This window comes from Calidris pugnax, unplaced genomic scaffold, assembly GCF_001431845.1.
Source record: "Calidris pugnax isolate Ruff unplaced genomic scaffold, ASM143184v1 scaffold273, whole genome shotgun sequence".
NCBI lineage: Eukaryota > Metazoa > Chordata > Aves > Charadriiformes > Scolopacidae > Calidris > Calidris pugnax.
In genome coordinates this window covers 4567010-4581009 of record NW_015094508.1, presented here as the reverse complement: position 1 = coordinate 4581009, position 14000 = coordinate 4567010, and the positions used below count along the sequence as shown (strand labels likewise).

Below are 14000 nucleotides of genomic sequence, written 5' to 3'. Positions count from 1 at the left end.
TGAGAAACTGGGTGGTCACAAATAACAGCAAGATGAAACTGGAAGCTATTAACCTGGTTTTAGAATAAGAAAATGCATACAATTCTCCTAGCATCTGCTAAAACTATTCGGGAGTGTAAATTATCTCTTTAGCTTCCTGAATTTTGCTATTTCACTAAAAGCAAAGTATCTCCTTTTAAAGTGAAGAACAGTGTTTTTCTTTGAAATTTTGCTGACCGAGATGGCTGTTTGGAATGGTGGGAATCCTGTAGCCTACACAGCACTGATAACCTGATATTTCTCTTTGTTGGATTTAGACTTTTTTGCATCACTGGGCATTTGTATTGCATTGCATTAACATTAACCCAGCTGGATTTTTCTATGTATTTGATACGGTCAATGATAAAATTCTGTTTCACCATAAAAACATGGTACAGCTAGTGCGATTGCACTGAAATGATTGTCACTATTGACACCTGCTCCTCCATGAAAGAGTCCTCATTTGTTGCATCCCTGAGGGATCTATACAGCCTGTGTTCTCAACATCAATTCAAAGACTAGGTGAGAGTGTCAATCAAGAGAGACTGAAGTGTCTGCAATACACAGGTGTTCTCCATCTTTACCCTATCCATCACATGAGACTTACTGCACAGGGATGGATCGTTTTGTGACTGAGTCTTGAAAAGTCTCCCTAAAATAATAGCTCAGTTCCTGGCTCAGCCACAGGTTTCTTGTTTGTAGATAAGTTTCTAATTTGATCTTGCTTTCTCTTGCTCTTTTTTTTTCTTTTTTTCTTTTTTTTAAAAAATAAGGTTTTCCACAAAACAGAGTCAATAACCAACAGTAAAGTAAATAAATTGGAGATGTACTTCCTGTTGGGTACACTCCTTCAGAAACAGTGGCTGATGACATGTTCTGGTTGGGCTGAAGTACTCAGAGTGCTTTAGAGCATCCTGAATTATTTTCTGGTTTTGATTCAAAATAGAATTTATTCAGTCTGCTACAGTAGTTACAGAATAGTTGGCATTTGTAACATCCATCAGGCAAAACAACTTAAATGGCCTACCAGAAATGCCCAGCAATGATAAGCATTTAGAAAATGGCCCTTCATTTGCTTCACCGTAAGTAACTGGAGTTCACAGATACTATGTAGTCATAATTGCACCTGGTTTTTACTGAGAAAAGGAATGGGAACATTAACTAATTGATACTGTGTGAACCTGTTCATCTTCTAAATAGCACTACATTATCATTAAAGTAAATCCTAAGTTTAGATGAATGAATATTTGCTATAGAGATTAGATAATGAATACTTTCAAAACTCTGAAACAAGTGTCCAAATATTTTTTTTAATGTACATAAAAGGTATACCTATATTTGGATTAGATCAACTCTGCCATGAGAGTAAACATAAATGGACTTTCTTCTTGCAAAATCTCATGGATGCAAGGAGTGTGCCATGTTTTATTTATGTGACAATACACCATTTCAGGATGATTAAAATAAATATTCACCTCTTACCTTGACAAAGTAGTTACAGATTCAATAAAAACATGCTAAAAATGATATTTTTTCTTTTTCTATAGTATTGTTATTTGTCTTGTTTGTTTTATTGCAAGTGGTGTTTGGAGAAAAATATATCCAAGAACTTGTTTCAGCTTGTCATGCTATTCTGTGAGGACTACTTGAGTTCACTTCTTGAAAGTGCTTAGTACGTACCCTTTTACATGAGAAAAGAAGTACTATCTTTAAACTGACGTTCTGCACTGTGCAGCATGAATTATATTAACCTCTTAGTTCGTTATCCCCAACCTAAGTATTGCTACTTAATGACAGCTAATGTCAAGAAATTTATATTGCCTGGTAATGCAATATACTTACTCAAAATGAAATTGTATAGTTTAATACAAGTGTATCTAATGGACATGAACAGATGCATGTTTCTTGGGTTTTTTCAGTCTAAATGTATTTGCAGTCATGAGGAAGATGTTGTCATGCTGGTGGGACCCAATTACTGTTCCTTAAATTGATAACCCTGTGTAGGATTGTATTTTTGGACCAAGTAAAAACACTCAAAGCAAATGAAGATTTGAAAATAAATACTTGAAACAAGTGTCAACAGAATAGCATGTACTCACCGATGAAAAATAAATGTAAACCTGCCAAATACATCAGCTGTATATCAGTCCATATCACAGTACAGCAACACTTTCTTACATGCATTTTTTTCTCTCTTTACATATGGCTACTGAATTATTATTTTTTTTTTATTTAGTTGAAATGTAATAATTTAACTGTTAACTAAGTGCAGAACAAAATGCCAGGTAATACAGTTGTTTCTATTGTAGACTTTCTTTTCTGACCTGTTTTACTTGGAAGTGATGGCTGCAAAAATTTTCAACTCAGTAGTCAATATACATATATTAGAACACAAAGGTGAAGATTTATATTCACATATTTGCAAAATACATTTGCTGTACTATTTCACTTCCTTGAGTGTAGTTCTGTGCTCTTCAAATGAGCTTATACAAGCTATTAGGTTACCGGGCCTTGTAGGGCTGCATATGGTGCATTCTCGTGTTCTTAATAGAATTTGACTACTTTATGTATTGATCTCTCTTGCTTTTGTTATCAAGGGGAAACATTATTTCAGTTTTAAAGGTTTCTACTAAAAATAAGAACGTGAAATGCATTTTGAAAGGGAATTTTTTGAGGAGGAAATACAGTGTCTCCTTAAATATGAAAACTTCAGAAAAGAAGTGTATTGTTTTTCTTAAAATATTATTTCACAAGAGTTATTAGAGCAATTGTTGCAATATACGTAGCTTTGTCAATATTCTGAGAGCTGTTGTTTGCTAAAAATGTTTTTAGAAATGAAGGGTTGAAAGTGGGCCGAGGAGCCCGTAGGTGTTGACAAAGTGATTTCAGACAGCATCAAGCTTCTGTCTTGTGATTCAGACCGCATCTGTGGGCACCATTTGAATACCTAAAGACAAAGATGTTCAAAGAGCAGTATTTGCTCCTGCAGGGAGTTAAATCAGTCTGAATAACTACATTTAGGAACCAAGTACTTTTCAGTTGAAGTATGTCTGCTGTTTGTTGTCAGTAGGGGAGGTCTACCAGGATTTTTTCCGTGTTCAAGGTAAGAGAATACATAACTGGGGACACTTACTTGTTCGAAGTTGGTTCTTCTATGGATCATCACTTCAGCTCCCTGCCTTTACTTGGTCAATAACATCCATTGCTTTGTATATAGAATCATAGAATGGTTAGAGTTGGAACCATAGAACCATAAATTGTCTGGGTTTAAAGGTCATCTAGGCTGTTCCCTTCTATTTCAAAATGTGATGAGATTAAGATACTATTCAACTCAAAATTTTGAGTAATTTTTTTTTTTAAACAACTCGAGCCTTATTTATCCAGAAATGCCTTTCATGGTACTTTTACTTTCAAGATCTGCTAATTAGCCCTTTCAATGAATATTCTAAAAGTTCCTCAGGTCTCCTCTTTTATTCATTTTCATCTCCATAAACTCCTACCAGGATAGGTAATCTGAATTTTCTTTGCTTTGGATATAGCAAAAGACAACAGATGGTGACAGAATGAAAAGACTAGTTGCAGACTTTACTTTAATCTTAAAAAGACTTGAACGCTCTTATGATCCTCTTGAAAGTGTCAAAATATTGTCTACTATTACATAAGGCTCTCTGGGTAAAGGAGAGGCATTTCAGGGTAAATTGGCTTAGAAAGAAAATAATGGAAATACATGCAAAAGAATTTCTTTCCACTCCCTACAAAATATGATGCAAAAGCTTTTAATATGTTGGCAGTCACAAACTGCGTTTGGTACTTCACTCTTGCACTTTGTTTTATGCTTGTGTAATTCCATTGACATCAGAATATAATGTGCAGTGGTAAGGAGAATCGGGCCATCTTGAACTGCCTGCCTCTCTGCCTGCCACTTCCTGAAGCATTTCTTAAACAGGATGCATTGTACTCTAGTAGATTATTTCCCTCAGTGGCCGTGGCTCCACAAGGTGAAGCAGAGTACCTTTTTCACATTTTTCATTCCTGAACACTACTTGCACGTTGCCCAACCAGTCAATGAGATAAAAGTCTGAACCCATCAGGGTGGATATGAAGAATGAATTTTAGTCAACCTCAGCTTGTTTAATAGTCCATTGAACTGCTGTGTTGCTGCTGTTGGGTTTTGGAAGGAATCCACAGTTAGTAACAGGAAATAGTGGGGTTAGAAAGTGGGCATGGTGTCATCTATGTACCTCTATTCTGCAGATCATCAGGATGGCCTTAACCATTGACCAGCACTGTGAGGCACATGACAGCATTAATTTCAGTCCTTTAATTTGAGATAGTCAAGCTGTAATTTCAACAACCCAATCTGGGACACCCTGAAGTTTTGGAGAAAATCAAACCTCAGCTTCTTTCACCATTGAAGTTCTGATCTGCTTCAGAACAGCCATTTCACATTTTAAAATAAGGAGTTTATTATCCTTCTCCATTACAGTCATGGAAGTGGTCATTCTAATAGCCATCTCTTCTTTCTGGAGATCACCAGAAGTTGCGGAGGGAGGATTCACATCTCAGCATGTGGTCATAGTAGACACCTGAATTAGCAGCAAACTAGCTCCTAAATAAACAGCAGTTCTGCTCATTGTTAGAGCGGGTCTAACTAGCTCAAGCTCAGCATTGCATGCAGTGACTGCTGGGACCTGTGTTTTTAAGGATGCTTGGCTGCACCATATTGATATGCCAGCTTGTTCAGAGTTTGCTTTGTGTAGTACATCATTGCTTAGCGTACCCACCACCTATGTGATTTTTGTGAAGTATGGAAAAAGATGTAAAGTATCTTCCGCCTGTCTTATGGAGGTTTGCATTATTATTCTTTAGCAAGATCAAAAACATACTCTGTAAATCTTGTAATATGGCAGTAAGCACACAGCAGTGGATGAGCTATGAAATCCTGAACAATGTAAAAGCAACTAAAACCAATATAGAAACTTGCATAAAATCCTTAAAAAAACATAAATCCAAGGAACAATAGTTGTTTTTCACTAGCCTTTATTTCCCACCCCATGCATCAGCCTGACAGTCTGGTTGTATTCACCCCTTTTTATCATTTTGCAACCTGTCATGTCCCATTTATAGTATATTGGCAGACTGATTCTCAAAGGAAAGAGGGTTTTGTTTACAGACAATTTTGATTATCAGAGAATGGCGTGCTTAGTAACCAGTTATCCTCCCCACATATTTTTAATCCAGCAACACTTAATATGGGGAGAAAAGGTGTGTGATTGTGCATGTATGGAGGTAGGTATGTATTTAACAAACCCCCATTGAAAAGGGGTCCATCTGGAAAACTTCTCTGTGTGTGTCAGTTTCCAGTTTGTACTATATTTGGAAGAATTCTCAGGCAGAAAGTTGGTGATCATACCCCATCAGCTTACCGTAACTAACAACTGCATCTGCCTCCAGCATGTCAGAAGGGGCTATCACCCATCTATCGAGGATAAACATAGTGTAGAAATTTCTGAGAAATATAAATTGTTTATAGTTATTCCATTTGAATGCAAACATGTGTTCTCAGTAGCTGACAAACAGGTCTTAGAAATCCAGTTTTTTAAAGACATTTTCTGCTCTGTGTGCACACAGAAATCTTAGGAAAGATTTTTTTACTAAGCAGTTGGCCTGTCGGGGGGCTCAAATGAAGTGAAATCTACCTCTGGCAGTAGCTCCTTTGACGGTTATGTGGACTGTTCTGCCTCTGTGGTTCCTTAGCTGTGGGGCTCAGTCATCTTCTTCTACTCTTCTAGAGAGCTGCAATGGGTAGCTGAGTAAATAAACTTGTAATAGACAAGTTGATTTTGCTTCCTAATTTCTCAAGTAGGAATTAATTAGGGAGCTAAATACCCTAGGCAAAACAGTTTCTCTGGTAGCATTTACCTGTAGGAGACAGAATTTTAAATGGGAACGTATATCCATGTCCACAATATTTCAGCCTTTGTTGTAGCCAGAAGTTGTAAACTCTTAATGTTTTCTTGATTTATGACACAAATAATGCTGGCTTTAACCAAAAATATGAGGCGGGGGGAAAAAAAAAAAAGCATAGCTAGACCAATCATTTATATTTCTTCAGCCAGGACTACCTGGAATAAAGTCTTTCTGATTAGTCACTATTCTTAGGTAAATATTTTCATTCATAGAGAAAAATGAAAACTGGAATTTTAAAATATGAAAATACTGATTCGGTAGTTACTACTAAATATTCCTTAATTTCTTAATCAAATTCTAATGCCCCAAATCTTGACATTTTCTCCCTGCAAGCAAAAGGACCCTGTATGTATTAATACAGTTTTCACATATTATCAGTATCTGAAGATTTTGATTAACCGGTACAAGATACGTGATCAAGAGATGCATTTCTACAACATCATTTTAAAGCCCTTAAGATTTAAAATATATTATTGCATTTAAGGAACTTGCACGTGGATTGCAAAATTTAAAAGTAACTTGAAGAAATTAAATTTTAGCTTAACATTAAAAGTATACGAGTGAGTAATTTTAGATACAAGGTTAATCAAAATAGATTGTTCTAGTTTAGCTTATTTGCTGTCCACTAGAGGACAGCACTGCTTTTGTATCTGAATGCTGTAAAGTGAAAAATATGTGCAGCATTTTCTTTGAAAAACAAACAGGAACCTTCTGAGGCAGTTGTTTAAACAGAAAACATTTAACACTTAAATAAGCTAACCAAACCAAATAATATCTTTGATTTGAAAGATCTATGAGCAAGTGTAATGTTTTAATATATTTTTGTAAGGTAACTTGCTTTTTTTGAATTAAATATTTTTTCTGCAAATTAAAATTTATAGCCTGTTTACAAAAATGAACTGCATGTAATTCTCAGATACTCATCATATTAAATGCATGATTCTTTAAGAAAAATAAAAATAAAAGACTAGATGAGAAAACAAAATAGATTGAGTACACCAATTAAAATTTTCTAGGTGTGAGGACCAAGTATTTTGATTCAAGCTTTAAGCTTATTGAAATATTGGGAAGGAGATATAAATACCTACATAAGAAAATGCTGCAGTTTTTGAACTGAAGGTAAATGTGGAGGATGATAAAAAGTTCATGCAGCATCTTTCTGAATGTGTGGAGTAGCGCTGTGTATTGGACAATAAGTTCAGAAGACTCGCATTCCTGCGTTTTTGTTAGAGGTACAGTGCAACTGCTAACTGGCAACTGAGGACAAACTCAAAATCTATTTTTGCAATAGAAATAAAAACGCTAAAAACGTGGTACAGATTTGATTGCAATTTATTTTAAAAATTTATCTTTTATTAAACCCAAAAATAGTTAATATTGTAAATAATTAAATTATGGTAATGAATTAGGTATTTTGAACAATTTATTCTAAGATAGTGTTAAAATAGTACTGGAAAAAAGAAAATGTCAGATCATCATAATAAGACTTTTAAGCTAAATATTAATCAAATTTTATTATTAAAATCCAAAGTCAAACAAGGTTTTTTCTTTGAGGCTAAAATCACCAGGTTAAGAAAAAGATCCTTCTTTTTGTGTGTACATTTCTGCTACTGTTTTATTATTTAGCTTACTCTATCCCTAATTCAGAACAAACACATAGTAATGGTGTTCCGAATACTACTTTTTCATATCCTCAGGCTTACTCAGAGAATGAATACAAGTATTTAGTAATTTAGCGCATTTTTAGATGAAATGTTAATTTTAGTCAAATTTGTACATAGATAGAATTTATCAGTAAGGAAATAATTCAGAGTACTGAAATGATAAATATTTTTGTTGTGCAATTGATACACTGAAAGGTACTTCATAGTTGTTCATTCTTATATTTACAAATTGAAAATTAATTCACAGCAGTATTTTTTTTTTCTCTTTGAATATATTCATTGCATAACTTGATTACACATTTGTCAACTTTGGACTAATTATTTTTCTACAGCTAGGGCAGGGCATTGCATCTTCTGATCGTCTTTCTTACTAATAGGATTCTGTCTGCTTCAGCAGGCAGTAATTGAAGGCTTCATGTACAAGATATAAAGAAAGGGCAGAGGGAAAAAAAAAGTTTTAGCCTCCATGGGCAATTGTCACTGTTTCTGGTAAGCAGTAGAACAGAAAAACAAGAAAATTTAGCTTGAACAGAAAAATCAGAGAGGAAGAAGAGCACCCAGCAGGAGAGAATGTATGTTTTAGTGTTGTTGAATTATGCGTAACAAAGCCTGCTCTGCTGTAAACAAATGTCCCGATAGTGAGTGTTCAGGTGTAAATTTACATTCTCAAATGTTGAATTTTAAAGAGCGGATTTTGAGTGATTTACTTTGTTGCTGTCTATTCACTGGCATGGAATTTTCATAACCTTTCCCCATAAAAATGCCTCTGCCTGTCTATCGCAGCTCTCTTCTGTTTACAAATAAAGGGAAAATAACTGCTAGTCTGTAGTTAGGCTAGTCATCATTACAAAGCCAGTGCTTGGCAAATGCTGTCACATTTTAGTATCTGGTACTCTGTGTTTTCCCTTTATATCAACTATAAATCAAATATTTCTGTGTGATAATCATTAACAGATCTTATTTTCATGGAAAGTGGCCAAGAGTATGAACTTGGTTTTTAACTCTTGGAAGACTGAATGACTTTATAAAAATATACAGTACTTCACTGATATTAATTTAGAATTTATTTCTTAATATATATTTCCTTATCTACTGACAAGTACTGTATTTATGTAAAAATAATCTATGAACAACTGCTCTTTTTTTGCATGTCACATAGTTCAGAGTATTTAACATTCTTTTTAAAGAAAATAAAAATATTTTGAAAAACTCAGAACACTCAAATATATCTCCCATTGTTATATTTCTAATCAGTCTGGGCTTTTTTTAAATGGGAAAAGTATTAACAGCTGCAAATATTCCTGAATATTTTTAATGATGTGAAATCAGGTTTAGAATTAATATTATCACAGAAAAAAATAAAGTAGAAAATAACTGCAGTGTAGCAGAAACAACCATCTTTATTAGTAAAAATCTGAATTGTATTCTCATTTACTTTCTTTTTTTTCATATTCACTGATGCATCCTTTGTTGCAACAAAGGATGCTTGTAATATATTGTCTTACTTTAAGAGTTCTCCATAGGACAAATTCTTTCTTTTGGACCTACCAAAAACCAATTCACAAGCTCAATTTTAATGTACTACATTGCAGTTTCCAAGGCTTATTTCAGTCTATGAATTCTGATTGGTTTTATTTTCTTTTTTAAGTTTGGGTGGGTTTTTTATTTTATTTGTTTGTTTGTTTTAATTCAGATTCTAACCTTTAAGGCAGTATCAACTTTCCAAAAAAGTAAAAAATAGTTACTGACCTTGTGAGGAAAGTAAAAGTTTCTCACAAAGAATAAATACCTACTATATAGAGTAGTTAATTTTTGCTGCTGAAAGATTTTTCTAATGACTTTTTGGTATACGTATTTAGTTGAGCACAACACATATTTTGGAAAATCCACGTGGGCTTATAATAAGAGTAACCATATAAATGCAATAACATGTACTTAGTTGAAAAACAGCTATTAAAAACAGCTATTAACCAAATCCTTCGTTGATGTTATATTTAAAACATCTAAATAATAAGCAAATCAGTTTTACTGCTAGTGTCTTCTAACCGAAAGTCAACTGTATTCAGTTTCACAGATCATATAATCATATTTATGTTATAAGTCTCTTTAGAAACAAAATTATCTTCCCTACTTTAAAGGAACAGATTTCGATTTCCAAAGTTCAAAAGCAGTTGTAAACCCATTGTGTGGTTGATCTTCTATAGACCCTTTTTAATGGTGAAATAAGTCATCCTGTGCTGATCCAATTCTTTCTTCAACAGGCAATTCCAGATCGGTGACCACTGGTACAAAGTGATTAGCCACTGCTAGTTATGCATACTAACACCTTGTGTAAAATTATCCGAGTATCAGACCCTTTGCTTTTTGCAAACCACATACGAACTCACATTTTATTGATTTCATGTGTTTTGTTCAGAGGTATGGAAAAGTAATATTGATCCCCTATGTGATTTTGCAAATCCACATGTAAAAATATCAACGCAAAACTCATCTCTGATGCTTTGGGCCACCTTGGCTTTCGCAGAATGCTGACTTTGTATCACTTTCAGGTTTTAATAAAAGAGGGTTAAATCAAGCCTCGGGGCTATGAAACACAGCAGGAGTGCCAACTACCAACCTATTTATGTGCATACTCAGAGATAATCTGCTTCTGTGTTGTCCCAAGACACAACTGTTAAGTAAATAAAGTGACTAATAAGACTATTGTTTCTATAATTATCCCCCTGTCAAAATCAACAAGAGAAATAGTGATCTTCCACATCACAGTGCAAATAGATGAAATCATTGACATAACTATCTAAGTAGCTAATTTTTATAGTAGTAACGTTGTTTTAGAACCTTCTATTAACGGCAGAGGTCTTTGAATGTATCTATAATCCGGACAAAAGAAATAGATTGACCTGTGATGGCTGACATTAGAGAAGTGCCCCATGTTTAATTAGTATAATGTGTTACGAGATTTTGATATGCTTAGTTTAAAAAGAAAAAAGACAGAAATTACTTCTCGTTTAAAGAGAACCTGCTTCCTGCTTAAGTGGCTAATATTTTAATTAAGTCTGGAGTGAAGTTTTTTGAGTATCTCCTGATAAACTCCCTCCTTTATGTTGATGGTAATTAAACAGATCCCCAAGGGCTTGGGTAGGCGCTTTGCAAGGCCCATGCTAATTGTCAAACATGAGACACTGACCAGTTGGTTTGCTCTTGAATAGCCCACAGCGTGCTGTCAGCCCAGCAGTTTGATTTTTCTGTATTGTGAGCTGTTGTCAGGGCTAACTGGGTCCTATTGTGGCTGAAGATGTTGCGCAAATTGAGGCAGATGGCTCTGATTCAGACACGTGTCATTCAGAAAGAGGAGAGGAGATTGGCCCTGCAAAGTGGGGTCAGACTGGGTCACAGACCTGCTCTACACTTGTTAGTGTTTTCAAAAGCCCATGTGCAGCAACTTTGTTGTTGTCAAGTAACCAAGGGGGGCGAAAAAAAAAAAAAGGAAAAAAAAAGAAACCCCAAACGCATGGTGCGTTCGGTTTAGAAGATGGAAGACGAGGCTGTTGCCATCCTCTTCCTTCCCGTCTCTTGGGCCAGACTGTGCAGGCAGAATGAATTAACAGGATTGACAGAAGTTCATTGTGCCTAAAATGGCTTTTCAGTCAATTGTGGTGCTTAAAAGGCTAGTTTTGCTTTTAATTCCATGTAATTAGTGGGTTCTTCATGTCTTGGAATTTAGTAATGGTGCATTAGTCCTAACTTTTGTTTATCTGATTGGTTTGGTGTCTTTTTTTTTTTTTTTTAGTTTCTTTCATTGGGTTTTTAGTAATGATAAAATGTTTAGAAATATTGGCTACATTTTTATGATAAAATATTCTGGATAAAAATTAATAGGATCATATTGTGTCCTGCTGTTACCATCATTTAAAATGATTGTGTTGGATGTTTTTCACTTCGAATATTTTTAGTTTGAATTGCTTCATGAGATGGTAAGAGGATGCATTTTTCTGAAAATACAATACTTTGACTTTCTGGAAGGGTTCAATTACATTTAGCGAAGTCACGTTTTCTTTGGGGCACTGAATAATGCTTGTTCTCCGTGCAAAACTCCATACAGCTGAATTCAAGTTGCCAGTGTGGACAAGTGTTGTAGATGAACTGAAGAAAGAGAATTTACATTAAAATCTTATTTAGCTAGGCTTTAGTTTGTACCATTAAACACACAATTTTATCCTTTTTTGTCCTTCTTAAACGCAAAAATATCTACACAATGCTGAACAAATAATTTCTGAAGAATTTATGGAGGTTTTTATGATTTTGTCCCTGAAATGCATTAATGAAATTGGAGGCATTTTATTACATTTGAGCTCATTTAACTTTTGCGGAAAGAAATATTAGCAGTCTTTGACCCTAAGATCCTCAGTGATTTTTCTTTTTTTCTTTTTTTACTTTTCCTTCCCCCTCCAGGTTTGCAGCTAAGACTGTGCACAGTGGGTCACTGATGCTAGTCACAGTGGAGCTGAAGGAGAGCTCTACAGCACAGCTCATCATAAACACCGAGAAAACCGTGATTGGTTCTGTTCTGCTGCGGGAGCTGAAGCCTGTCCTGTCCCAGGGGTAACCTGCTTACATCTGGACTTCAGAATCTGGCACACAACAAAAGTGCCTGGCATCCACTACTGCTGCCTTTCATTTATAATAATAGCCCTTCCATCTGGCAGTGGGGGAAGAATACACTCTTGACATTCTTGTCTTCTGCTTTAGAATGCTAGTGTGTATCTATCATGTATGCAAGTCCTTTCCTTTTCTGCTTGCTAACCAAAGAACATATATTTTACTGTCAGTTATCTGCTCTTTTAAATGTATTTGCCATTTGTTCTTCCCTAGTCCTTCCCTCTCTGTTCCCTTCCCCCGCTACCTTTCTTCCCCATCGGTTTTTCCCACTGTAGTGGGCAAATACTAGATAATAAAGTTCAAGGGAAATCACACTGCTTGAAACCTGAGTTAAAATGGCAGGTGGGTTCTGGCAATGTATACAACAGCTACATGCTTCAGAGAGCTTTTATGCGTAAGTGTAAAAATACAATAGGTACAGCAAAATGGTGTTTGCTTTCTGGAAATGCCTGTAAATCTGAACTCATCTATTATGAGCATTGTTCCTACCTCCTGCCATTTTCTGAAGTATTTCTGTTAAGATGCCAATAAAGTAGTGCTATGAACAGAGGCTCCCTGTTTCTTGTTTTGGTAGAAAACTGATAACGAAGATCGCCAGTATTGTATATAACTGGTTAATTAAAGTAAATGCTAACAAGGTTGGATACTACATAGGAGTCAGGAAACTGTTCTTGTGAAAGCAGCCGATGTTTGTGCTCCTGTTGTAATTTTCTGCTATGCAGTTACATTTTTTGTTAATGAAGAAAGCCAGTAACTGCCTGTTTCCAAATTGGCCCATTCATAAAATACCAATTGAATTGTTTAAATTATTATTATATGAAATAATGATTATTAGACTATGGTGGCAAATACTGTCAACGAGCTTAATAAATTATTCAGATATTTGCTTCAACTTTGTGTTGTAAACTGAGATTACAACGTCTCCCACCTGTGCATAAACCACGGCTTGAGAAAAAGAGAAATTCATAATGACATTTGCTGAGGAGACCAACAGCCATGCCGCCTTTGTTGCACCCAGTTTTCTGCCTGTGACTTGGGTGTCACTGTTGTCGACCTTCCCTTCACGTTCTGGTTACATGGTAGGACTGAAGATGCTGAGCTTTGTCATTTCGTATCAGTTTTCCTCACTTAAGACATGGCTTTTCCCAGTAACTCATGCCTCCGCTACAGATATTTTCATAACACAGAGAAGATATTTGGGTAACTGTACCCTCACTGTCACCAGGACCCTTGCATGGTCCTTTGATGATGACTAAGTGGTGCTGTTTTGGTTTAGCTTTTTGGATGACAGGAAATATCGCTTAATCAGAAACGCTGCATTACTTCACACTGGAAAATTCTTCTAAAATTTTCGACTAAAATTTGGTAGAACTAAAATGTAGTTCCAACATGTAGCAAAGTTTATTGGCAAATGCTAAAGAGAGTTCAGGTTTTTTTAGGTATTTAGTTGCACTTCTGTGAGAAATGTAGTTTTGTTAGCACCTAAAAATATACTGGCACTTCTCAGACAAAGAAGCAAGAATCTTGTGCCCTCAACAGAAATGTACATGTTCTTAATCAACAGTTACATTAATTTCTGAAGTCCTAATCCTGCAATAAGTTTTTTCTTGAATTACAGCTTTCAAATGTGATGTAAAATTTATTCAGAGATGAAAACTTATTCTTTATAGAAAATGCCATCATTTCAGA

The 14000-nt window shown here is 35.2% G+C and overlaps 1 protein-coding gene across 2 annotated transcripts in view; it reads left to right on the top strand.

The window, feature by feature from the left end:
* Window positions 1-12856, top strand: part of AP3B1 (adaptor-related protein complex 3, beta 1 subunit) — a 157618-nt gene extending 144762 nt beyond the window's left edge. For both annotated transcript variants that reach the window (XM_014965043.1, XM_014965044.1), the window contains one exon: window positions 12105-12856. In XM_014965043.1, coding sequence (XP_014820529.1) covers window positions 12105-12258 — 154 coding nt within the window. In that variant the 3' untranslated portion in view covers window positions 12259-12856. The remainder of the gene's footprint in view (window positions 1-12104) is intronic.
* The last annotated feature ends 1144 nt before the right edge of the window (window positions 12857-14000 follow it).